Source organism: Haliotis cracherodii, unplaced genomic scaffold (genome assembly GCF_022045235.1).
Source record: "Haliotis cracherodii isolate W230 unplaced genomic scaffold, xgHalCrac1.p SCAF_9, whole genome shotgun sequence".
NCBI classification, from domain to species: domain Eukaryota; kingdom Metazoa; phylum Mollusca; class Gastropoda; order Lepetellida; family Haliotidae; genus Haliotis; species Haliotis cracherodii.
The window spans coordinates 1,376,876-1,403,666 of record NW_027266343.1 but is presented as its reverse complement, the minus strand read 5'-3'; the positions used below and the strand labels follow the sequence as shown (position 1 = coordinate 1,403,666).

The 26,791-nt window shown below is 39.2% G+C and overlaps 1 protein-coding gene across 2 annotated transcripts; it reads right to left on the bottom strand.

Annotated features, from left to right (window-relative positions):
• Positions 1 to 1,252: 1,252 nt before the first annotated feature.
• LOC139452314 (phospholipid phosphatase 5-like) lies at positions 1,253 to 23,286 on the bottom strand. Of its 2 annotated transcripts, XM_071233745.1 has the most exons (9): positions 23,217 to 23,286; positions 20,183 to 20,260; positions 10,942 to 11,047; positions 9,680 to 9,767; positions 9,152 to 9,215; positions 8,887 to 9,011; positions 5,499 to 5,669; positions 5,070 to 5,210; positions 1,253 to 1,528 (listed from the first exon to the last, which is right to left on the bottom strand). In XM_071233745.1, the coding sequence occupies exons 2-9, from the start codon at positions 20,257 to 20,259 to the stop codon at positions 1,473 to 1,475; spliced, it is 828 nt and encodes a 275-aa protein (XP_071089846.1). In that variant the 5' UTR covers position 20,260; positions 23,217 to 23,286; the 3' UTR covers positions 1,253 to 1,472. The 2 variants fall into 2 exon arrangements, with proteins under 2 accessions (XP_071089846.1, XP_071089845.1); XM_071233744.1 differs by lacking the exon at positions 1,253 to 1,528 and having other exon boundaries at positions 4,801 to 5,210.
• Between the last annotated feature and the right edge of the window lie 3,505 nt (positions 23,287 to 26,791).

Here is a 26,791-nt window from a genome sequence, read left to right as displayed (position 1 = left end):
TCCTGTTGAGGACACCCAATGAAATTTACTAGCTGAGAGATTTATGGATGAGTGACCATTTTGTTTTGTGTGTTAGTGAGGTGAAAACAAACTCTGTACAAACAGCAAGTGTTTAGGATGTGTGCAAGGGAGTTAACTGATTCAGATTAGACAATAGGTGGGACATAGAAGGGACATAACTCATAATAGCCACTGGTAGCACTACGATCAAGCCCAGAAATTCTAGCCTTATTCGGCAAGGGTGGAAATTGGACTTTTACAGTCCTATAAACTCCCTTGCCTCGGGAAGATGAGATGTGTGCTGGTATGATTTTGTTATGACTGCACAACACAAACTGTGGAGAGTTCTAATGATATGATATAAGTAATCTTATAGCAAATGTGACTCAGGGCTAAAATTCATATTATCGATATGTTATTTATCAAGCTACAAAGAATTTTATTTCAATTTTACAAATCGCTTTTTGCTTATGCAGGGAAGCAAATAAGCACTAGCCTGCTAGCCCGGACCAGTTTTGGTAATGTTAAGGTATCCTAAGGGCTAGTAGAATTTCAATAATTTTGGGGGGTATTGCTATATGTTATCACTGTTCAGACTAGTGGTCTTTCTTGGTTAATTTCTATCCCTGTTATGGTAATTGTGTTTAAGAGTACTGCCACAACATTTTTTCAACTATGACATCATAGCACTGTATGATGTCATCAATGGAATATTGTTTCATGTTAGAAATTGAAAGAAATATGTAAACATGCACATTTTTCTATCCATTTTCTCAATAAGAATCACACTAACTTAGGAAAAGTTAAATATGTATATAAATGAATATAGACAGCCTTAATGCTCAGCAATGTAATGAAACATAATGTGTTTCCCTGACAACAAAATGGTCGCTCCAAGAAATACAAAGACACCTTAGATGCCGATTTATAGTGCTAGCCCATTGAGACACCATGCTGCAGTTTAACATGAATACCCCACTCACACACAGTTTACTGACTCCGAGCTGACCAGCCCCTTAATGTCGAGCACCAGGCAGTGTAACAACAAGTACCATCTATTAACGTCTTACTGTATGACGCTGCCATGGATTGAACCCTGGACATTTCGCTCTCCAGGCGGACACTCTACCACAAGACCAGAGAGGCAGGCTAGCACAATAAAATCGGCATTAGTCTGGACATGAACAAGCAGTCACACACCCACACCCACACCCACACCCACACCCACACCCACACCCACACATATGCATGCAATAAAAGTGCAATCCTCATTTCACCTCACCAACTCAAAGTGTTCGGCCCAAATAATATGAAGTAATATATACCGCAGGTTAAAAGCTTTGTGATGAAATACATGCCACTAATAACAGAAGAAATTCACTGAATCATTACCGGTATAATTACTCCCACTGATTAAAAGATTCAATTTCAAAGAGTACATATAAAGCACCTCTGTCTTTTTCCTCTCGTCTTCAAACAGGCAAAACTGACCCTTCTGTCTTGGAATCGCCATTTTGGGGTATGGAATCTGACAAAGTTAACAAGTTTGGTTTTAGTATGATAAGCATCCTTAGTTTTTGGCACAGCCCAATATCCATTTTTCATATGCTCACGTTACCTCTCTTTTTGAGGAACTATTTTATTCTGTGATACAGCTGATTGTTGTATGGCTGTCAGTGTAAACATGAAGTCACATACTAAATAAAACTGTGTATAGATCTAGGCCTACATAAAAATAGTGACATTAAAAAACTATAAGAACTGACTTTCACTTTGTGTGGGTTCTTTGGGGTATGAACCTTTGCAGAGTGGGGGCCAAACATTGTTCCAACGTTCTTACAGTTTGGCCCATACTGAAGGTTCCTACTCCAATGAACTCACAAAGTTAAAGACAATTCTTATAATTGTTTATATCGGTACTTTACACCTCGAGGGATGTCGTACACAATTTCAATTAGTATGTGTGACTTCATGTTTACACTGACAGCCATACAACAACCAGCTGTAATGTGGAATAAAATAGTTCCTCAAAAGGAGAGGTGATATGAGCATATGTATGTTCAACTTGCTCTGCAGGGAACATCTCTTGTAGTTTGGTTATAACAAATAGATCCAAACAATATCATTACATGATCCCTAAGAACCTCGTCAGTGAGTCACTGTAACAGCGCATCGTAATACATTTACCAGTACATCAAATACAAGATGTCAAAATGGCCGACATGATCAATGACGGGAGAGATTTTTGAAGTTGTTAATGAACCTGTGGAGATTAGAAGTGTTTGTCACCATTGATCAATTGGCCGATCATAGCAAGGTGACTGAAACAATGTGCCAAATAGATACTTAGGTAAATTTATAGATTGCTGTCGGCTTTCACTAGTCAGTGTAGACACAGATCGAGTCCACAGTTTGGATGCGCATTTATTCATTTCATTCACTATAATGGGTCGTAGCGAGGATATTCGTGAACGGACGTTCAGTCAAACTCTCTGACTTATCCCAGTGTATGCTAAAATGCTAAGTTCAATATTAAACTGAGTGAGTGAGTATGGTTTTACGCCGCTTTTAGCAATATTCCAGCAATATCACAGCAGGGGACACCAGAAATGGGCTTCACAAATTGTACCCATCAATATTAAAGGATGTATGAATAGAAATAATGCTTCTGTATGTATTTGTGCTGGGCATGTCCTAGGGGTTGCCCAAGGAATGTGGAAGTAGTCTGTTACTGGTTTGTCATTTCAAGAATACAGTCAAAATGTGTCGTTCATACACTTATGAACATCAGTTTCACTGTCATGTGACCGACCTCTCGTCCAATGGAAAAGCTGTATATCGTGTAAACTTCAAGTTGAACAATTATTAAGTGCTGACGTCACATGTGCTCCTTTTGGAATAAGCATAATAAGTAATCATGTTAAGTATACATTCAACAAACAAACATAAACGTGATCACAATAGTCATGACATTAGCGTGTGTCCCCACAGAGTAACAAGCTCATTGGCCACGGAATGTGAGTAAAGAAAATTGTTTTGTGACTCATGGCCAAGAACAATTATTCGGTGTCCCATGAATTCTAAACAATTGTTTTGAGGACCCATGACTTTGAAGCAATTGTTCTGGTGTCCTATGATTTCGGAACAACTGTTTTGCGTCCCATTACTTTGAAACAATTGTTTAGTTATCTCATGATTTCCAAAGTATTGTTTTGAGGACCCAAGACTTTGGAACAATTGTTTTGTGGTCCCGTGACTCTGGAACAATTGTTTTGTGGTCTCATGACTTCGGAACAATTGTTTAGGTATCCCATGATTTCCAAACTATTGTTTAAAGGACCCATGACTTTGGAACAATTGCTTTAGTGTCCCATGATTTCCAAACAATTGTTTTGAGGGCCCAAGACTTTGGAACAATTGTTTTTAGGACCCGAGACTTTGGAACAATTGTTTTGTGGTCCCATGACTTTGGAACAATTGCTTTAGTGTCCAAAGATTTCCAAACAATTGTTTTGAGGACCCAAGACCTTGGAAAAATTGCTTTGAGGACCCATGACTTTGGAACAAATATTTTGAGGACCTGTGACTTTGGAACAATTCTTTTGTGGTCCCATGACTAGAAACAATTATTCTGAGGTTTCCTTACTCAACTTAATGGTCCTCAATTATCCAGGGTATAATATTTCCATTCTATCATCTTAGCTTTGTTTTCGTCCTAATTCAAAAGGCAGGAAGCTAGAAGCTCTCCAGTCAAATAACTCTCACATGCACAAGACACTGTATGCAAAGTAAGAGAAGGGAGAGATGTCAAAGGTGACGTCACTTATAAAACCATAATATATTTTGCATTTGGTTCCAGGGTATTTATCAAAATAGAATGGAGATGTAATAGACATGACAATTGTGAATGATAGGGTATCTGGAAGTTTGAAATACAATGATTAAGTTCCCTCTAAAACTTAAATGTGTAGCATTAAGACATAAAAGTATGAAACGGTTCATGAAACTTTGACTAGATAATTCTCTCTAGTATATCCCTGTAACTCTCACTGTGCACACATTCAATCAGTCAGAATCTCCATTACTAAATGTTTACTTGACACCATGTTTATCATCCTTTGTCACACTTATATATAGTAATACAATACATAGCACCACTTAATATAGCAATATATAACATATCACTTTATACAGTAATATATAACATGTATTGTGATACTTATACACTTACTATAGAAATATGAAAGAATTAGGTGGTGCTTAACTCCTTTTGTGTAGTATATATCAAAGAGTCAGTGATTTCAGAAATTTGTTGGTATCTACTGTGTACATCACACTTTGGAATGTAGGTTAAAAGATCGAGGCAGGATGATGACCCGTTTTGGCCCCCTTTAAATGTGAATGTTAAACATCAAAGAAAACCTTGAAAAATTGGTGGAATGTAGACTGATTTGGACGCAATATTACTGACTGTGGCATGAAACAATTTGCTCACTGAACGTATTCTTCACAATCACAACACTTCTTATCCAAATAGAACTACCTCTGCTCTCACACTGAAGTCAATCTACCTGTGTCTGATAATGACATGGCATGCATATTAATTCATAAACTTCAATAATATATTAATGATGTTTAATGAATTTTTAAGCCTAAACAGAATACAAAAAAATACATAACGTGATGTCTAAATATTCATGGATAATAAATGTACAATGCATAAAACAAACAAATGAATTTTGACTTTACACGTTTATGAAGAACCTGTCATTTAAAAAAATATTACAACCAGCTCCTTGATTTTGAAATAAAAAAATAATGAAGAATGAATTAATTTGTCATGGCCTAATCATAATCAAACAACAGATTATCACAGCGTCATTGTTGACTACATGAAAAACGTTTCCGTGTGGACGGCAGTCATGGCACACATAGTCTAGTCGTTTGAACCTCCAGTTCAACACATGAACAAAGTGACTATATAATTCTACACTATTGCTACACAGTTTTCATGGCAGAGTCCATTTGGTGTGAAGGTAAGAGAGGTGCAGTAGGGGACCTGAGCGGACCTTGATAGTCGGTGTGCAGATCAAGCGTGGTGGGAATTTCTGTATACGGTAGATGACAGTTCTGTCTTGACAGCGGAGGGTAGTATTGTCTGTATACTAAATACGCTATACTGAGTCCCACCAGCGAACCCACAGTTACATCTGAAACACAAAAATATTTTTGAAAAAAATGAGCATGGTCAAGTAAGGGAGCCGAGACTTAACTCCCTTTGTCTTCAACTGATATCAGTTCTGTGCATAAGTTACCTTCTTTTCATAGTACGTTGCTGCGTTGTGTCATGGACTCCTATTAAATGGGCTTCACACATTGTACCAATGTGGGGAATCAAACTGGGTAACCACTAGCCTACCCCGCTGCCCCAAATGGTAGGTTAAAATATGTGAAAAACCTAAACGACAAAATGTGTGCGTGTTGAGATGTTGCCTCACCCTGCCAGTGGTGGTGATAGTCGGCCGTGCGGGACACGGCGATGAGTGCTGCCCACAGCAGGGGGAGCACCACACAGCACAGCTTCAGCCCACTCCCCCGCCCCTTGCTGCTGAACACGTGGAACTTCCCCGCCACATAGAAGGCGATGAAGGCAAGGCTGGAGAAGGCGACTGCAACATACAGACAGACATGGGGGTAGTGAGTGTTTGTTTGTTGTTTGTTTGTTGTTTAACGCCACACTCGGTAATATTCCAGCTATATGATGGCAGTCTGTCAATAAGCCGTCTGGACCAGACAATCGAGTGATTGACATCAGTAGCATCGATCCACGCAATTGGGATACGATGACATGCATCAACCAAGTCAGTGAGTCTGACCACCCGATCCCGTTAGTCGCGTCTTACGACAAGCGTAAATCTCTTTGTACTACATATATAACTCTGTACATTATTGAATTTGTTTTATGTTATCTTGTTCTGGTAAATCCCCAATTCCATTGAATATCAAATTGAGATCAGTTGGTGAATTTTCACCTATACTGATATGTATCTTAGTAAAAAGTCTCTTTCTTTATTAAACAAGTCACAATCAAAGAATAAACTATATTCATTTTCACATTTACCACTTAAACATTCTGCTGTGTCTTTAATATCATAATTTAACTCACTTACCTTATGTCTTAGCTTAGTGTGTATAATATTATGTCTATGTCCAAAGGAGAAGTTCGATGGGACCTTGGGCTTATTTTGTCTTATAAGAATCTAAAACTGTTCAAGTTCTTTATTTAATGATATGGTGTATCCTTTCCTCAACATTAATCAGGTGAGTCAAATTTTTATCGTACAAGATTAATGAAATATGTCCATAGCAAGCTGCTAAGAGAAAATGAAAACTTTATTGTTGATCATAATCATGGAAATTATTTCTAAATTGTATTAAATTAACTAGACAACAAACCAGACAGTGTTTGATATTTGCAAAACGCTAATTGCAGTAATGAAACGAAAGCATAACCAGATGTAACTCATCTTCTTGAGGCAAGAGCGTCCATTAGCCTTTATATCAAAGTCGTGTTTCCACCCAGGCCCACTTTCCTGTGCTAAATATGACTGGACTATCGCACATATTGATAGTCCAATCGGAGAACGTTCACAAAATCAACATCCACGACTGGTACACCTTTGTATGAAAGTGATTTACCGCTGTCTTTGTTGACACGAATATGTCTTTTTTATCTTTTAAACCCCCCAACGATTGTCTATGTTTTTGTGTCAAGGATGAAATCGCAAATGTTTTCGTTATCTGATCAACTAGGTACTCGCCATCTTTGTGAAGCCAGCCAAGATATAAACAATGATCTGATTGGATATCACTTTTTCATTACAAGGGGCACCACTCGTGATGTACGTGCACCAGGGTTGAGCCAAGAAAAATGGCGTTGATGTGGTGATGGTAGAAACTAGTCTTTAAAGGGCAAGTTCACATGGAAATGAACCTTTTTTTCTTGTACTTTTTCCACATTAAAAGTGTTAACATAGAAGTGTCATAGACAAAAATATAAAAACATCATATTTAATTAACATATTTTTTGCACTAAAACGATTTATATTTTTCACATTTTCCAAGTGTTCTATTTCCATAACAAAAACACCATGGCTTATGTCCCTTGCAATATGACGTCATTGGTGCCAATTGATAAACATTATGACGTCATCATGCTTTGTTAGAGCCGCTTCACGTGGTGTAGGTACAGTTTTGTGATTCTAGCATCTCAGATGCCAGCCAGAATTGTGTTATGCTGAGTCACCACTGCGCCGGAGTGTGTCGTAGACCATGTTTTTTTACCGCAAACTGGTCCTTGATATCTTTTGCGTTGAGAATAGACAGGGACCCAGTTGAATTGGCACCAATTACGTCATAATCTAAGGGGGATAACTCAGGCCTATTTCGCTCGTAAAACGAAGGCCTCATAACGGCATATGACTTTCACACTATTGTGAGCTTCCTATTTTCACTGTGAAAAAAATGAGTGTATATTTTCAAACACAGATACTAACTAATTCTAAAATTGCGTTTTGTTTAGAAAAAGAAAGAAAGTGATTTTTGCGTGTACACTTCCCCTTTAATATAGGCTAGTGGACATGCTGGCCTCGGGGAGAAGGATGCTACCATGTACACAGACTGATGATCTGCATGACATAGAGATGATTTCAAAGTTTAGATTCAACTTGACTGCATTTCATGTTTCTTCTCACTGACTAAAATAATGACTACTAACTGAAGCCCAAAATATTACTTACTTCTGACTATTCTGCCCAGATCCCCATCAAGTCTCCTCCGAACATTACAATTTTGACATGTGAGCTATGGACCTACATGACGAGTGACAGCTGACGACCTATTCTGCCCAGATCCCCATCAAGTCTCCTCTGAACATTATAATACTGACAGGTGAGCTGTGGACCTACATGACGAGTGACAGCTGACGACCTATTCTGCCCAGATCCCCATCAAGTCTCCTCTGAACATTACAATATTGACAGGTGAGCTATGGACCTACATGACGAGTGACAGCTGACGACCTATTCTGCCCAGATCCCCAACCAGTCTCCTCTGAACATTACAATATTGACAGGTGAGCTGTGGACCTACATGACGAGTGACAGCTGACGACCTATTCTGCCCAGATCCCCAACAAGTCTCCTCCAAACATTACAATATTGACAGGTGAGCTGTGGACCTACATGACGAGTGACAGCTGACGACCTATTCTGCCCAGATCCCCAACAAGTCTCCTCTGAACATTACAATATTGACACGGAGCTGTGGACCTACATGACGAGTGACAGCTGACGACCTATTCTGCCCAGATCCCCATCAAGTCTCCTCTGAACATTACAATATTGACAGGTGAGCTGTGGACCTACATGACGAGTGACAGCTGACGACCTATTCTGCCCAGATCCCCATCAAGTCTCCTCTGAACATTACAATATTGACAGGTGAGCTGTGGACCTACGTGACGAGTGACAGCTGACGACCTATTCTGCCCAGATCCCCATCAAGTCTCCTCCAAACATTACAATATTGACAGGTGAGCTGTGGACCTACATGACGAGTGACAGCTGACGACCTATTCTGCCCAGATCCCCATCAAGTCTCCTCTGAACATTACAATATTGACAGATGAGCTGTGGACCTACATGACAAGTGACCGCTGACGACCCATTCTGCCCAGATCCTCAACAAGTCTCCTCTGAACATTACAATATTGATAGGTGAGCTATGGACCTACATGACGAGTGACAGCTGACGACCTATTCTGCCAAGATCCCCATCAAGTCTCCTCTGAACATTACAATATTGACAGGTGAGCTGTGGACCTACATGACGAGTGACCGCTGGGGAAGCTCTTCCTGCCCTCAATGATGGTCTGCATGTTCCCGGTACACACCATGTCGGCACTGACCGCCCCCTCAGGGAAACACCGGTCAATGTAGTCAGGACGAGGCCTGGAAATTAGGTCCTTTATGTCATGACATAGGCAAAGTTAGTTTCATAAAGATCTGTCTCTTCGAAAAACACTCTACAAGGTCGAAACAAAATAAAAACATTTCTCTTACATCAATGTTTTTACATTTATTTGACATACCTTCCAACACCAAGTTTTATACAATTTGTAATGGATCCCGAGAGAAATATAGACAGGAACACAGCTGGAACACATCAGAAGACAGATTTGGTTAGATTAACACATCTTAAATACAGCAGCACATGAATGCAACATCATTATTATAAATACAACACTAAAAACTTGTTGTTAACATGCAATAAGGAAGAAAAGTCTTCAAGAATATTTATTGTTAAAGTTGATTTTCTATATAATCATATCTATATGTATGATACCGATTTTTCGCAACCCAAAATATTTTTTGTTACTTTTGTTTATATCTTTTAAGATTTTTCAAACATGAGACTACTTTTTTAGTCGCAAATACAATGGGTGGTGACCCGAATTTACATTTCAAGGTTTTACATTTGAAATGAAATAATTTTATTTTCCGGGTAGACAACTACACAAAAAGTATATAATAAACAGGATATTCCATGTGTCTCATGAAATATCCTGTTTCTCTCATCTCGTGATAGGGGAAAAGGAGATATCCTCTATATACTTTACCCAGGAGGCCTTGCACTAAGTCTTCAGCATTCCTCCTCACCAGATAAAATACACCCATCACGACCACAGGAGTTGCCAGCACAGTCCACTGAAGAGAGAAGCATAGGTGAGGTGAGGTGAGGTGAGGTGAGGTGAGGTGAGGTGAGGTGAGGTGAGGTGAGGTGAGGTGAGGTGAAATTGGGTTTGACATGCATGAATGCTGCTAGTACTTGACCGGACTGTTGCCGATTTAGAGTGCTAGCTCACTGACATAACATGCGCGAGTTTAGCATTAAAATCATGACTCAGACACAGTATACTGACTCCAGGCCGACCAGTCCTTGTTTAGCCCCTTTATGCCGAGTGCCAGACAGGGTAACAACAAGTTTGTTTGTTTGTTTGCTGTTTAATGCCACACTCAGCAGTATTGCAGCTATATGACGGGGGTCTGTAAATAATCGAGTCAGGACAATCCAGTGATTGACAACATGAACATCAATCAAAGCAATTTGGAAACGATGACATGCATCAACCAAGTCAGCGCCTGACTATCTGATCCCATTAGTCGCCTCTTACAACAAGCATAGTCGCCTTTTATGGCAATCATGGGTTGCTGAAGACCTATTCTACCCCAGATCTTCACGGGTCGGTAACAACAAGTACAAGCTTTTAACATCTGTTGGTAGGACGCGGCCTGGGATCAAATCGGACCCTGGACCTTCAGCACTCCGGGCTGACACTCTACCACTAGACCATGGAGGTGGTCTGCTCTCCGGGCGGACTCTCTACCACTTGACCATAGAGACAGTCCAACCTCCAAACCACCTGACCACCCAACCGCCTGACCACCTGGCCGCTTGACCACCTGACCACCTGACCACCTGACCAATATAGTTCCCAATATAACAGTAATATCACTAAAAAGTGTAAATATTTGTTGTGTTCATTGTAATTCCTGCATGATTAGCTGAATTGGTCACATACGCTTGCATTCATTTCCCAATGAACGTACAAAATTAAGCCACACCCACAGAAGCGCACAGTCAAGGGAATTCCCTTTTGGTTAGCGTGTATAGTCATGACATTTGGGAAAATTCATGCCTATTCATTGTCCAAACTACCCTTTGAAACCAAAGGCAGAGAAGGTATGAAATGCTCTCATAATAGTAGTTTTTTAAGAAATTAGAGCAAACAGGCACCACTAGTGTCAAACAGGCACTGCTAGTGTCAAACAAGCACCACTAGTGTCAAACAGGCACCGCTAGTGTCAAACAGAACTCTACCCATAACAAATATCCCGGGTAGTAGCTGGGAGTTTTGGGGAATCGATACAACCACATCTCCTCCGGCTGAATCTTCCTCTCAAAGGGAACAGCATCATCAGTGATCCTGGAAGTAAAGAAATGCTTCTGTAAACAGTCTCACCTGAGTGTCTTTTGATATGAAATATATCAACATATGTTGATAAAAGTGGAAAAACTCCAAGGCTTTTCCTCACCTGCAAACACCTGCCTCACCTGCACACACCTGCCTCACCTGCATACACCCACCTCACCTGCACACACCCACCTCACCTGCATACACCTGCATACACCCACCTCACCTGCACACACCCACCTCACCTGCATACACCCACCTCACCTGCACACACCTGCCTCACCTGCATACACCCACCTTACCTGCATACACCCGCCTCACCTGCATACACCCGCCTCACCTGCAGACACCCACCTCACATGAATGTATTGTCCCCAAGTACCTACAGATGAAGGAGGTTGCCATGTCCCCTTCTTTACCTGACGCAATACACCATTTACACAGGACTTCCTGTCAACAGTATGTAGATGCTAGGTCTTCGGGAACCCATGCTTGTCATCAGAGGCGACTAATGGTATCGGGTTGTCAGGCTCACTGACTTGGTTGATGCATGTCATCGGTACTTAATTCGTAGCTGCTATCAATCACTGGTTTGTCTGGTCCAGACTTGATCATTTACACACTGCAGTCATATAGCCGGAATATTGCTGAGTGCGACTTTAAACAAAAAACAACAACCAAAAACTGCACACAAATTGAAAATAGATGCGAATAATTTTCTTTGTGAATCTTGTGGGACACAGAACACATGGCTATTTGCATCATAACATTTAACTGTAGACTGGGTGTAGATATTTCTAGTCTGGTTAGAATACACACAAAGTTCAGGACGTCAATGGTTGATTTTCTAATTGAAATCCTCTTCTATAAAATATTTTTTTTATACTGTGATATTTGATTGGCTAACCAGAAAAATTTTAGGCCATGCCCACTAACTGACTGCTGTTTCCTGATTGGGTGAAAATAGCATGAGCGAGGCCTGTGTTGCACATTTCACTGACCTTGTATTATTGTCACAGTTTCTTGTGTTGATGATTAAATAAGCAGTCTAATAATTTATTAGTGTTGACATATTTTTTCAAAACAACTGACTTCATTATGTGTTTGTGTTCATGGAGTTAGAAACGTAAAAACGGTGTGCATTTTGTGTAAATCTGCCACATGAATTTCATTCTTTGCACCAAGGTTTTAATGTTAATATGTTCATAAACACAAAAAATACCGAAGTCAATTTTTAAATGACTTGTGATATAAGATTTATACAATAGTACTTTATAGGAATTCTAGCCTAGTTTGGCAAGTGTGGAAACTGGACTTTTAAAGTCAGTTAACTCCCTTGCCTCAGGGAGATTGGGCTAAATAGGCTAGAGGAATTGTGATGCGAGGATGGACGGGTGGGAATATAGTGTGTGAGATAGGATAAGTATAAAAAATATATAAATTATAGTAAAATTTACAAATATTTAAACTTATCCTATGTCACACTATGCATTTATCCCATGGTTGGAAGGTGGGCGCAACTCCCTGTTACATATTGTTACAGGACTCCTGATATACATCTATTCCAGTTGCCAGTGACCACCATGACATGCAGATGTCACTGCACATAATTGCCAGCTGCTGCTGCAGACATCACAAACACTCAACACAAACTATACTATGCAATTGAAACATAATTATTGCATATAATATAACTATCAGATAAAACTGTTGCATATGTTACAACTGTTAGATAACATGACAGTGTAACAGCCAATTACAAAAGATTCACTTACCGACAGTTACATTCAGGAAAGCTTGTGTGACAAACATACTGATAGATGCCAATTAAAAGCACAATGTGAATACCCTGTAAAAATTGTGGCTACCCAATCAAGATCAAACCCCTGGGTAAAATACCCAAAGAACCAAAAGCTGATCTTGAGCTCTGGTATTATGCATGTTACCAGAGTGAGTCATCTCCCACCTCAAATATTGAAACATCTATTTAATGTAAGACATTTCTTTCGGAATGTCAGGTGAGGTAAAATTGGGTTTAAAGTCGCGTCCAAGATTATTGCACTTATATAGCACGTGTGTGTGTGTGTGTGTGTGTGTGTGTGTGTGTGTGTGTGTGTGTGTGTGTGTCTGTGTGTGTGTGTGTGTGTGTGTGTGTGTGTGTGTGTGTGTGTGTGTGTGTGTGTGTGTGTGTGTGTGTGTGTGTGGCTGCTTGTACTAGTCCGGACTGATGCCGATTTAAAGTGCTAGCTCACTGAGATACCATGCCGCAGTTTAACATGAATACCTCACTCAGACACAGTATACTGACTCTGAGCTGACCAGTCCTTGTTTTAGCCCCTTAATGCTGAGCGCCAGACAGGGTAACAACAAGTACCATCTTTTAACGTCTTTTGGTATGACACGGCAGGGGTCGAACCCCAGACTTTCCACTCTCCGGGAGGACGCTGTACCACTACACCACAGAGGCGGTCTCGGAATGTCAGACTTACTGTACACATAACAGCATATTCAAAGTTTAAACATTGCACACAAAAAGACCCGTTAAAATATGTCACTATCGATGGACTATTTCACAATAATAATGTTGGACATTCAGAGATTCTTATCTGGTGAATTGACTAACATCATTAATCACACTGTTTTCTTTATGAAAATGTTTATATATACTGGGTTTATTTGGTCACATTGTTTGATAAAGTATCAAAGAATGTCATAAAAAAACACTAAAATCATTGTGGTTAATGACGTACATTAATTCACTACAAGATCATGCAGATTCTTGCCTATATGCATGTGAAAAGTACAAAACATTAACATGCTAATTGTTTCTGCACACAGAGGCATCGATTACCGGAACCATAAATATTTAACCATGTTTACTGTGAAATATCCTCAGGCACAAACCATTGATCACAAAGCCATGCATAATGCTAATGACATCCAGTGCACGTCAATGGTTAGTTTCAGGTTTCCACAGCTACACGGAAGAACATAACGAGATGTTTTAATTAGTAAATTTAACAGCTGACATTAGGCAAGAAAACTGATCTTCTGTTTGTTTGCTTGTTTGTTTGTTGTTAAACGCCGCACTCAGCAATATTCCAGCTATGACGGCGGTCTGTAAATATTCAAGTTTGGACCAGACAATATAGTGATTGACATCATGAGCATCGATCCAAGCAATTGGGATATGATGACATGCATCAACCAAGTCAGCGAGTCTGACCACCCAATCCCGTTAGTCGCCTCTCTGATTTACTGACAAGCTATTTATTTGATGTATGTGTACTAATGTTTTTTGGGGCGGTCGGGTAGCCTAGTGGTTAAAGCGTTCGCTCGTCACGCCGAAGACCCAGGTTCGAATCCCGACATGGGTACAATGTGTGAAGCCCATTTCTGGTGTCCCCCGCCGTGATATTGCTGGAATATTGCTAAAAGCAGCGTAAAACCAAACTCACTCACTCACTCACTCTGATGTTTTTACTGACATTGATTCACAAGAATATAATTCCTATTCCTAAGAGGGGTGGTAAAGTCTTAGAAGGATGACTACTGATTGGCTGAGTAAGTGATTGAGTGAGTTGGGTTTAACGCCTCTTTGATCAGTATTCCAGTTATATCACAGTGTAGTCAGCTTAATGTGGGAGGAAAGGTGGAAGTGATGCAGGTCTCAGACGTTTACCACTTCAGTGAAACACACAAGCGTTGGTATGGTGCTGGCAAACCTAGAAACATACAAACCTGGATTTGAACCCACCAACAAATGTTTCTGGCGTGCCCAAGGGATTCTGTACAGCGAATAAAAAAATGAAATGACTGCCACCCGTGCCCCGATTAGCTCAACAACCAACTCATCCTTCATTTAGATTGGGAGGTCAAAGTTCTTTCCATGTTCACCTGACAAGACCTCGGATCTTGAAGCATCAGAGTAAATTTTAATGAAGTTGTAACATCTACAGCCATGATTGAATTTACCTTGGTTTGGAATAATGATCCAATGACAGCCTGCTTCACCTGTCTGTGGGCCAATGGACTACAGGTGCGTATTATTTGTACTTGTATTGCATAGAATATAGTCTTGTAAAACCCTGAGATACTGTAAATCTGGAAATTAATGCATCACTAAATTCATGTGAATGTCTACCCCTGGCCTAAAACGCTTCAGCGAATATTTCAACTTTTGAACTACACCCACAAATCACCTTACAATAACACCACTTGGAATTCCATGATATAGTATGGGGTGATAGCAGTTCAATTGAATTATATCATTTGCTGTCAATATTCGAAAAAAAGCCTGCTCATAGGACCGTGGCAAGGAGATCTTGTGTTTGGCTCGTAGTTTTGGCCTGCAGTAAAGTAGGTGTTGATGTATTTGTCACAATAAGCTGCTGTTGTATAAATGAGTGCCCGGCAAGTGTAGTCAGGGCCTGCAGTAAAGTAGGTGTTGATGTATTTGTCACAATAAGCTGCTGTTGTATAAATGAGTGCCCGGCAAGTGTAGTCAGGGCCTGCAGTAAAGTAGGTGTTGATGTATTTGTCACAATAAGCTGCTGTTGTATAAATGAGTGCCCGGCAAGTGTAGTCAGGGCCTGCAGTAAAGTAGGTGTTGATGTATTTGTCACAATAAGCTGCTGTTGTATAAATGAGGGCCCGACAAGTGTAGTCAGGGCCTGCAGTAAAGTAGGTGTTGATGTATTTGTCACAATAAGCTGCTGTTGTATAAATGAGGGCCCGACAAGTGTAGTCAGGGCCTGCAGTAAAGTAGGTGTTGATGTATTTGTCACAATAAGCTGCTGTTGTATAAATGAGGGCCCGGCAAGTGTAGTCAGGGCCTGCAGTAAAGTAGGTGTTGATGTATTTGTCACAATAAGCTGCTGTTGTATAAATGAGGGCCCGGCAAGTGTAGTCAGGGCCTGTGGTTTCTAAAGTCGGTGGGTCCTGATGGCAGCCTGGGAATTTATTGCACTTCAAACACTGGTTGCTGTCTTCACAAAAGGACATGTTGTTTATTGTGAGCTTTTATACTAAGGTGGATCCAGCATTAAAAGGGTGGGGTCCAGAATATCAAAATCCTCTCTCAGATAATTTTACTGCAGTGTTCCCTGGCTATTGCGCCCTTCAAAATAGCGCTAACTCGGTTACAGGGCGCAGAAATGAAAGGCTCCCAAATTTACCTACAACAACATACTTTCAAATGGGGTTGTGGATCCAGAGCTCCAGATAAGCTTTTGGTGTTGAGGGTATTTTACCCATGCATTTTAAAATCATTGGATATCAGTAATTCTATCTGGGTATTCAAATTTCTGTTACCCACTAGTTTTTACACATGTGGGTATTTAAGTTAAATATTTAAAAACAATACCGCGATACTTCCACAAGAAAGTGTGATGGCAAATGATCATGATGTAACTGTTATCGTGGAGTTTGGCAGGGTTGATGGAATGCCCGTTTTTAATTTCAAAATAAGTTGCTGATTTGCTAATCGAATATGCAGGGTTACTCCACAATATTTTGATGATACGCACAAATTTAATTTTTGTAGTGTATCTGTAATGTTCGTTGCATATGTGACACGCTTGGATTTTATTTTACTGCATATTTCTGCATTTCTGATGCGTATTTTATGCAGATACACAGCTTATCTGGAGCTCTGGAATCCGTACCCCTCTGGCCCCTCCTGATCCGCCTACGTAAATGTCATTGTTTCCGCCCATGTGCAGTGATCCTGACATGACAATATACTCCAATATGTCAGACAAAATGCATCACTTTATCAATGCAAACAAATTTCCCATTATGTTCCTGATTACCACATTACAGAATGTGAAACTAGCTGTGTCATTGAATCCGGGGCAATTACTGCAGGTGTCACAATACTTCTGCTGATCCTGGAGTCAACAAAATTTAACCTAGAAACTTCTGTCAATAGCTGAACACGTGTTAAGTGTGCACAGTGCCAGGTTAATCACTAGTATTTATAACAATAGCAGCATCTGGTACACTGTGTTTGGATGATTGAACCAACTGCATCATAATGTACAACATTTCTCAGAAGATACTTCTAAATGAAGGGAAGTAATTATGTGAGCCTCAAAATGAAGTTAGGTTGCAAATGGGCTCACATTATTTATCATAATAATGGAGATTGTTTCTAGTGTGATGTCATTCCAATACACTGTTGAATCTGACCCTAAGGCCCATGTGGATGTGGAAGTGAGGTGAGGTGGTGAGGTGAGGTGAGGTGAGGTGAGGTGAGGTGAGGCGAGGCGAGGCGAGGCGATATATGATAATTACTCACAGTGTCATTGTATTACAAGTGTCATCATACTTGGTTTTCAAACAACGTGCGCATTTGTATGCAAGCAACTCAAAAATAATTGGGTTATGGTGGTTTTTTGGAAGTATTTTAAACAAATACACAGCTCTGTTGATAAAACTTGTTATAAATCTTAATCTATTTAAATAAAACCCTCTAAAATTCCAATGAGATTGGATTCTATGTGAGCATCTTCACTGTGAAAGCTTAATCATGTTAGGGAGCAGTTCAAAAGTTCAAAACATTAATATGTAAAGTTTTGAGATGTACCCCCATCATGCCCATCCAACCAATTGCGAAAATGCTGACATCCTCGATATGTTCAAAGCGACTCACTGTCAAGCAAATCCTAGAACTACAGGTAGTGAGGCAGAGCGTTCAAGTATGTCAGGTTGACTGCTTTTTTACTCAATTCTTTCGTACTGATGTATGGAGATGTCGATCATTAAAATGATAAGAGCTGTTGCTCTATAAGATTCAGTCATTGATGTGAACTGGAAACAGGTTTGAACTGCTTCCTCTCTGTCTGTAATCACATGTGACACAGGAACTAATGACACGTGGGCAAGGGGATGCAACTCTTCACAGTGCCTTCCTCGCCACTGGGTCATGACATTTTTGGACATCAAACACTGTATCAAATGCAAACTTCAGAACAATGTCAAGTTGCACATAAAACAATATATAAGACAGGATTTAACAGCAATTTTACATCACCCTCATCAAACTGATGAAAGATTTGTAATCTAAGTGAATATGTTCACCTACAAAAGACCACGAATACCATATATGTTGGTTAATACACGAAGAATTACTCATATTCAAGAGATATTAGATTGGTTTGAAGAATAAACAAACAGACTGATATGTTGTGTGAACCGACACTCATGAACGCATCATATGTGACGTCAATGATCCATGACTCGAGATGCATTATTTGTCTTATGCAGGATTAGTGTGAAAGTTTGGAAATCATGTGCAGCATATCGGGATAAGAATATAGACACTGTGGTAACACCTGACTGATTGTTAGTTTTGTCATTAATTGGTACACATTGGAAACATCTCTTCTTAAAGTACACAGAGCTGCAGTTAAGCTGTGTATCTGAATAAAATACCCATCAAATTATTCAAAACCCAGTTACTTTCAATTAACTTGCGTACAGAAACGCATGCATTGAATTGAAAATTGTTTGAAAACAGCACGTGTCAAGCCTATATCAGTTGTGTATATTTAGAATGTTATATAAATCTAAAATATTACTTCATTTTTTTTTAAATCTCAAAATGCTTACTCATTTTGAAAAAAACCCAATAGAGTGATGAATGGATGAGTGAAAAAATATTGGTTACCCAATGAAAAATGTAATAACCCAGGAGGTCTGGTACATACTTCTATATATGTTTACGGTTCGCGTCTCTTCTGGCAGTGAGTATATTATCAAGACACGTCCATGGGGACCTCCACTACCTGCCTGTCATGGCCAAGGAGGACTTCAAGATTCTTTGTTACACAGACACATCTCTTCATTGCAACATCTGACTAATGCTCCAATCATCTCCAAGGGATCAACTCGCCTATATAAAACCATCTTCCCGAGGCAAGTGAGTTAACTGATTATAAAAGTCCAGTTTCCACCCTTGCCAAACTAGGCTGGTATTATGGAGTTACATTTTGGCTGGACTAACGAGTCTATGCAGAGTCCAATCAAAATCGCACACTGAAATAGAAATCCGGTTCGTAATGTGTCTTGCAGATTTCGGTCGACTGCAGGATTTGCAAAGCATGTGCACCGCTAACTCGTTGTCAGCAGATATTTTCTAAATCTTTTCATGCTTTTAATCAAGGTTCTCACGTAATTTGATGCACTTCGCGATGTAAGACTTGTTTTATCACAATATAGATCTTGATTATCAATCAGATCATCTTGACTGGGCGCCCGTTTAGTTTGAAGCAAATGCAAGTGTTACAAGAGGTTGAATCTGATTGGTCAATAGGAGAAGCATAGAAAGGACATAACTCGTAATAGCCACTGGTGGCGCTACGATCGAGCCCAGGAATTCCAGCCTAGTTCGGCAAGGGTGGAAACTTGACTTTTAAAGTCAGTTAACTCTCTTGCCCCAGGAAGATGATATAAAACATGCACCAGTGCAACCTATTATTGCAAAATGCAACCTAATATTTATGTCTCCAAGCACGATGTGCATGAAAAACATTTTCAAAGATTGTGTCTAAGTTCCCCCTACTTGTCCACTAAAGTACCTCTAAAGTAAGCGGGGTAGAATAGGTCTTCAGCAACCCATGCTTGCAGTAATGGGTGACTATGCTTGTCGTAAAAGGCGACTAACGGGATCGGGTGGTCAGGCTCACTGACTTGGTTGATGCATGTCATGGATCCCAATTGCGTGGATTGATGCTCATGACATTAATCCCTGGATTGTCTGGTCCAGACTCGATTATTTACAGACCGCCGTCATATAGCTGGAATATGGCTGACCGCGGCGTTAAAAAACCAAATCAAACCAACCACATTCTTGCCATATGACACTGGTCTGTAAATCCTGACAATACAGTGAACAGGTGAATGATATCATGAACATTGATCTACGCAATTGGGATGCAATGACATGCATCTGTCAAGAAAGCAGGCCTGACAACCCGATCCTGTTAGTTGCCTCTTATGACAAGCACAGTCACCTCTTATGACAAGTATGGGTTGTGGAAAACCTATTCTAACCCGGCTCTTCAAGGGTCGGCATGACAAGCAAATACTTGAACCACAAGACGACACCACCACCCATTTTAATTGTAGAGGAGAAACACTTACCAGTATACAACAAATAAGGCCAACCTCACAGCAAGCTCTACTAGGAAAGACTGGTGTTTGTGTTTTAACATCTTCATTCTGAAAAAAATAAGGAAAAATGTAAGGCCATGTGATAATATATTAATTTCATATCTGCCTCAGTGCCTGTTTCACTACCAAACATTCCATGTCACATCATTTTATTGATCCTACATACAGATGAATAATATAGCTGTGTTCTCATGTTACTGTAGTTGATGAAATACTCCATTCTGTGGTAGTATAACATATATTATCATACCTCCTTGTCAGAAGGATGAGATCTGAGTGGTCCACGTGTCCTTGATAAAATACTGTGTAACCTTCCTTGGAGGGGAAAAAATTACTCATTGGGGGAATAAATCTCTTATACCCCGCCCTGAGCATATTCAGGCTGCATGTGGATTTATGAGACACAGAATAAATCCCTTATACCCCGCTTCAAAGCATAATGCTGTACGCTTCTCCTTAGTCAATGGAAACCAACCCGGACAGCTCAATAGAACAGCTGATTTTTATCAATTTTGAATTTGTTTGAATTCTTCTACAATGTCTTTTTTTAAACATGTTGGTAAGATAAATTCATTGTAGCAGGATCATGAGGGGTACATGGGATTTTATGCATCCCTCGTCAGGTTCCGCCTCTCACATCACTTGCATTTGCATCAAACAAAATGGCAGCTCCCAGTCAAGATGATCTAATCCATATTAAATCAAAATCTATACTGTGATAAAACGGATCTTACGTCAAGATATGCATCAAATCATTTGAGCACCTTGATTAAAAGCATGTCAATATTTGGAAAATATCTGTTGACACTGAGTTGGCATGACACAACAACAACAACAACAACAACAATCATAGAGCTACAGATAAGCATAGTATTTGCGCAAAATACCCCCAAAATATTCAAAACCAAATAACTTTCAAATAACTTATGTACAGAAACACATGCATTAAATGAAAAACTCAAATGTATAAAAACAGCACCTGTAAATACCCAATGAAGCTTTTCAGCATGCGAACAAAGGAGCTAATTTCCAATCACGAGCTCATTCACTTTCCCAGTCAAAGCTGTATATTTAGAACAATTATGTACATCTAAAACATTATTTCTTTTTTTTTAAATCATAAAATGTTCACTAATTTTGGAAAAAAACCAATAGAGTAATGAATAGATGAGTGAAAAATATTGCTTACCCAATGAAAATGTAATAACCCAATTAAAATAGAAACCCTAGAGTAAAAACTCAATTGCTCAAAAAGTTATCTGGAGCTCTGTAATAATAATGTCCATTATTCCAGCTCATATAGGTATTCTCTGGATGCATAATTAATGGCAATTAAGTGACTGAAGAATAGACATAAAGGTAACATAACCTTCTAAAATATGTGTTACACTGCGGCGTGACTGGGCACAGGTTCCCATGAATTGAATACCATGATACATGTATTCTTTTCATCTTTCATGCTTCATCTGAATATCCATCGACAGTTAGTGCTCACATCCTCTGAATAACTGGTTTTAAAAATATTTTTTAAAAATGCCTGCCTCCTCATATGTTTGTAAAATTTGAATGAAGATCTAATAATTAATCTAATTAATATATATATATACATCACATTGTTTGTTTGTAAATTTATTTGTCCTGTTTGTTGTTAAATGCTGCAGTAAGAAATATTCCAGCCTTATTATTGCAACCTGTATGAACGCAGTTAGAGAATTGATGTCATGACAGTCATTAATACTCCAGCAAATATCACTGAAGCCTGTAACTGATTGAGTGAGACAGATGAACAGGTGGTTCATACAATTAGCATCTTCCCATGCTGTCTGTGTACGACGCCATGCTCTCTTCCTGATCATCACTGCAGCTGTTACAGCATAAACATAATATTTAAATATGACCATTTATGATACACGTCATATGGTCAAGAACATCATAATAGATATATAGTGGAAAGAAAAATCAGCTAGTAACCAAAGTAAATTGGTTTGGATAATTTGACACACATCAGCATGATCAAACCTTGCTGCTTACATCCAGGAATACCACAACCACTTTTCCCATTACCATGCACATATTTTCTATGTTACTATCCAGTCACAATATGACAAATTGCACATCTAATCTCTGTTACTTATCTGAAATAGCGTAGTTCTGAAAATGGCGGCATGTTTTACTGTCTGCTAGTATAATGAACGGGCTGATGAAATAAAATTAATGAGCCTGAAAATTGACTTTGATCAGACACATTTCACACACATCATAAACAATCACTAAAGGGGGTTAGATCATTTGAAAGGGGGTTTAAACTTGTCCTTAGATCATTGGACTTAAATAGGGACATGTTTTGGATGACACAGCCGGGGATCAAACCACTGACGTTCTGCTGACCAGGCAGACACTCTATCCACTAGACCTAGACCCTGGAGCCAGTCTCAATCCGACCATGAAGGCCCTCAATGTTTGGAATATCTTCACTATGTAAAACAGTGGATTATTTCAGAGCTGAAGTATAGGATTGGAACCATACTGCTGCAAATCTTGCCTAGGATATAATCCTACACCAATAACGTGATACCTATACTAACTGATCTGTAAAATTATATGAAAAATGTATATTAAAAAAGTAGCATGCATTCATGTTTACAGAGTGACAAAAACGTACCCCAAGGAACGCAACCCCGAGACTGAACACATCTTCTTCTCAGATAGCCAAACTAAAATGCACGCGGCCTATAGTTTGAGCCCGCGATAAATGCAAGCATATGTTATTGTGCAGACAAATGAATTGATAACAAATGTCCTGTAACGAATTAAATTATCGGCTTACAAGAACAGCTGTTCTACCTATCGACATCCATGTAAGACTATGTAGTGACTGACCACTGTCACAATCAGCGATCGGGCCGTATAGTCACGCTAATAACATAACAGAATTTGAATTTTGTGACAAAATGGATTACTTTCTTGTTGAATACGGGGAAAATTGCACAAAAATAATTCTTACTTGTCGGCTAATCTTCAACGCCGAGTATGAATGAGAACTGCAACATAAAGTCTTTCCACGTTGATTGAGTCGGAAACCGGAAGAGGAAATAGCCGTCTGCTAGCATCACTCGGGACCACTCGGCTGTTTTAGCGAGCCGATTGCTTGTTCGGGGAAACAAATCGTGATATGATACATCTTGGCACATGCGTTGAAGTCTAGCAAAACAGACAATTATATACGTAAGCTTGACTTTCTTTGAATCTGAGGTCCTCATTACCAATGGTAGAGTGGTAAGTTATCGACTTGTAAATAATATCAGAGTGTGTTCATTCGGAACATCTGAAACGGTCATTACTTGACTTCAACGTAATCGTGTGTTCGTACTTTTTAACAGGTTCTTTTAAAGGTTAACTTAAAAAAAACAGTGTGTGTGTGGGTGTGTGTGTGTGTGTGTGTGTGTGTGGATGGGGGGAGGGGGAGGCTCAACGTGTTTTTTATTACATCAACTCTAATAAATTTGGAACACTATTCCTGCAGAAGGTTGAAATAGAACATCAGGACCTGATTCTAACAAAAATGGCTATATTGACACATGCTTTCACAACAAATTGAGTGAATAAATTGTAATTGATTTGGCATGATTATTGTCAGCTAAGTTAATTTATGTTTAGCAGCCAATTTGCACTAAATTAATTTATAAAATAAATGTGAAGAACAAAAAACATCAACATCAAATGTCATTAACATAACAGAGATACTTAATACCATATATAGGAAGAAATAGTTCTGAGATTAATTCTTACTAATTAAGGTATATTTTTATTAGTTAATTAGTTATAACTAATCTCAGAATTATTTCTACTGTAGGTTCCAGTCGGGTTATTTAAAGTTTGCTTAAATAGAACCTGACTACATACTCAGTAAATATTTTAAGGGCTCTCCGGGGTGAATGCATAACAAAATATTAACTGTACATGTTTCTAAAGTTGTTTTTATTTTATATAAAATGCATATAGAAATGTGCAAGGAACTTTGCAAGGAGAGAGAGAGAGAGTTGGTGTTTTCACGTGCGTTTTCCGACTTTAAGCGTAGTTCGTACAGGGCCCATCAGGCCATGTAGTGGTTTTACCGAGGAGGGTAAGTCCGAACAGGAAGGGCAACCTGGGGGACTTTAGGGTTGCTTATTTAATTTTGGGAAAATTTGGAATTTTGAAGAATGCGGTACTATAGGTGGGGGAACTAAGGGAGTTTGCGTGGTTGTGTGTTATTTTGGATTCATTATTATTTTTTTCATTATTTTTAAAAGTTTTTTATTGTATTTTTTAAGGGTCTGAGCATGGTATAGAATGATTTTGTAGTATATTAGATGCGGCCTAGTAGAACTGTTTTAATTAGGAAAATGCCCAATGCCTTGTAGTTTTGTAGGTGGTTTAGTAGTGTTGCCAGAGACATTTGTTTGTTACAGTTTATTGTGGGTTTGAGGGTTGTTCTGTGTTGGTGGTGTGTGTTATTGTGGGATTGAGGGTTGTTCTGTGTTGGCGGTGTGTGCAGAGTAATAGTGCGTGTTCAGGTGTTTCTATTGGTTACAGTGAGGGCATTGACCTGTTTGGTGTTATCTGATTCTGTGTAGGTGAGAGTTTAGTTTAGTGGGCCCTGTCTGTAATTTCATTATTGCCCTGTCGATTGTTTTGGATTTATGACGATTTTACTCTTAGTGATACTTTTAATTTCGTTTTTAGATATTGGTAGTTTGATGCTTATTTCTTCTAATTTTAGTGATTCTTTGGCTGCGTCGTTGGCGTGTTCGTTTCCAAACACTCCGACGTGAGCAGGGATCCATACGACTTCTATTTCTTTACCTAGATTGGGGAACTTGTTGGAGCTTTTGAGTATCTGTTGAAATAATTTAGGTTGATTTTTTTGTGTTTTTGTTTTTAATAGCTTGGAGTCCACTTAGTGAGTCAGTAAGGATTAGGTTCTTCTGGTGTTTTTTAATTGGGGGGTTTGTAGAGCTGTGGCCATCCCCAATAATTCGGCGGTGAAAATTGATTTATTATTTGGGAGCCTATAGCATTTAGTTTCTTATGCGGGTTGATATACATGGATGCCGAATCCTGTGTGTTTCGAGGCCTGGTCGGAGGACCCATCTGTATAGATGTGATACCAATTTGGCCATTGTTCGTGTATGTATGACAGTGTGATGGCTTTAGCGGTATTAGGGCCGATTTCCTTATTTAGTTTGGAGGAGAGCATTGTGTCGATATTGGGAATTTGTAGTTTGGGTGTGAATATATTGTTTGGTTTTGTGTTTAGTCTTAAATCGTTTAGGTTTTGTATGTTTAAGTTGTTGAATGTGCGTTGAGAAATTTGGTATTAATAATGGGGTTTTCCGTGCTAGTGTTTGGTGTCTTAGGTTTATATTGTTTTTAAGGATACGTTGGATTAGGGTGTTTTGTTGGGGTGAAGCCCAGACATTTATTGTTAACTGTTCTCGGCGTAAATCCAGGGGGATTTCGCCTGTGAGGGCCTGCCGCGAGGTAAGCGAGGTGCCCTGTTGTGTGCATGCTCTATGCATGGGAAAGCATTTGCCTGATTGGAATGAACTGTTATGCAAGCGTGGTGGAAGAACGGGTGGTAATAAATTACGTACGTATAGAATGTTTAAAGATGGGTATGGGTGTGAAAGTTATGTAAGTATGTATATGCCTCGTTCTTACCGCTCTGCCTTCCCCAAATTTAGATCAGGTGCTGCTCCTCTGAAGTTGGAAACAGGCAGACATACGAATATGAATGTGAATGAAAGAGTGTGTAACACCTGCTTTTTAATTCTCCAACGAAGGAAACATATTTTATATGGCTAGTGACGGGTAGTATATTTTATATACCCTTTTTACACTAACATATTTATGCTGTATATACTGTGATATATTTTATCTTCTGTCGTGTGTATCTATGTAAATATGTTTTTGTGAGGTGAGACTCAAATAAACTGTCTGTCTGCGAGTGATTATCTTAAATGCTTGGTATTTGATTGAGTTAAGTTTATGGTTGTGTTGTGTTTAAGGTATTGTATATTGGGTATCCATTGTCTCTTTTTGATCTAATTAATGATGAGTATAGTGAAAGTAGGGTCTCCTTGGAGGCCCCCCAGCTGGAACCTGTCAGACAGCGTAGTGTGTTTAGGTCTTTACTGCATCTGTTTTATTAGGTTTTCAATGTGAGCACCCCAGGTTAGATTTTCATCAAAGATTAGTCCTAGAAATTTTGTCTGTTTTTAAAAATTTATAGGATTATTGTTTAATTGTAGTTTTGGGGTGTTTGCGCGCGCATATTTTGGTTTAAAAACCATCCGTGTGGTTTTTTCTGCATTTTGAATTCAGTCAAATTGCAACTACTTATATTGTGGAGGGACGCATAGCAATCTCTGATTGGTTAAGTTTTGAAGAAATTACTTTAATTTATTGTCACCATTACCCGGTAGTTCCTTTGTTATTTCATGTGTTGTTCCTGGTTGATGCAATATTGCCATAGGTTACCTAACTTATGTCTACCTATTTAGGATAAAGGTAATTAAAAAAACAATCCTTGCGTTT

Excerpts from the sequence above, each read along its gene's own strand:
- LOC139452314 (XM_071233744.1), bottom strand. The coding sequence starts at position 20,259 with ATGAAGATGTTAAAACACAAACACCAGTCTTTCCTAGTAGAGCTTGCT. Across the intron at positions 9,768-10,941 it reads ACCCGGGATATTTGTTATGG|TGGACTGTGCTGGCAACTCC; the intron begins GTAGAGTTCTGT and ends TTCTCTCTTCAG. Across the intron at positions 9,012-9,151 it reads ATAAAACTTGGTGTTGGAAG|GCCTCGTCCTGACTACATTG; the intron begins GTATGTCAAATA and ends CCTAATTTCCAG.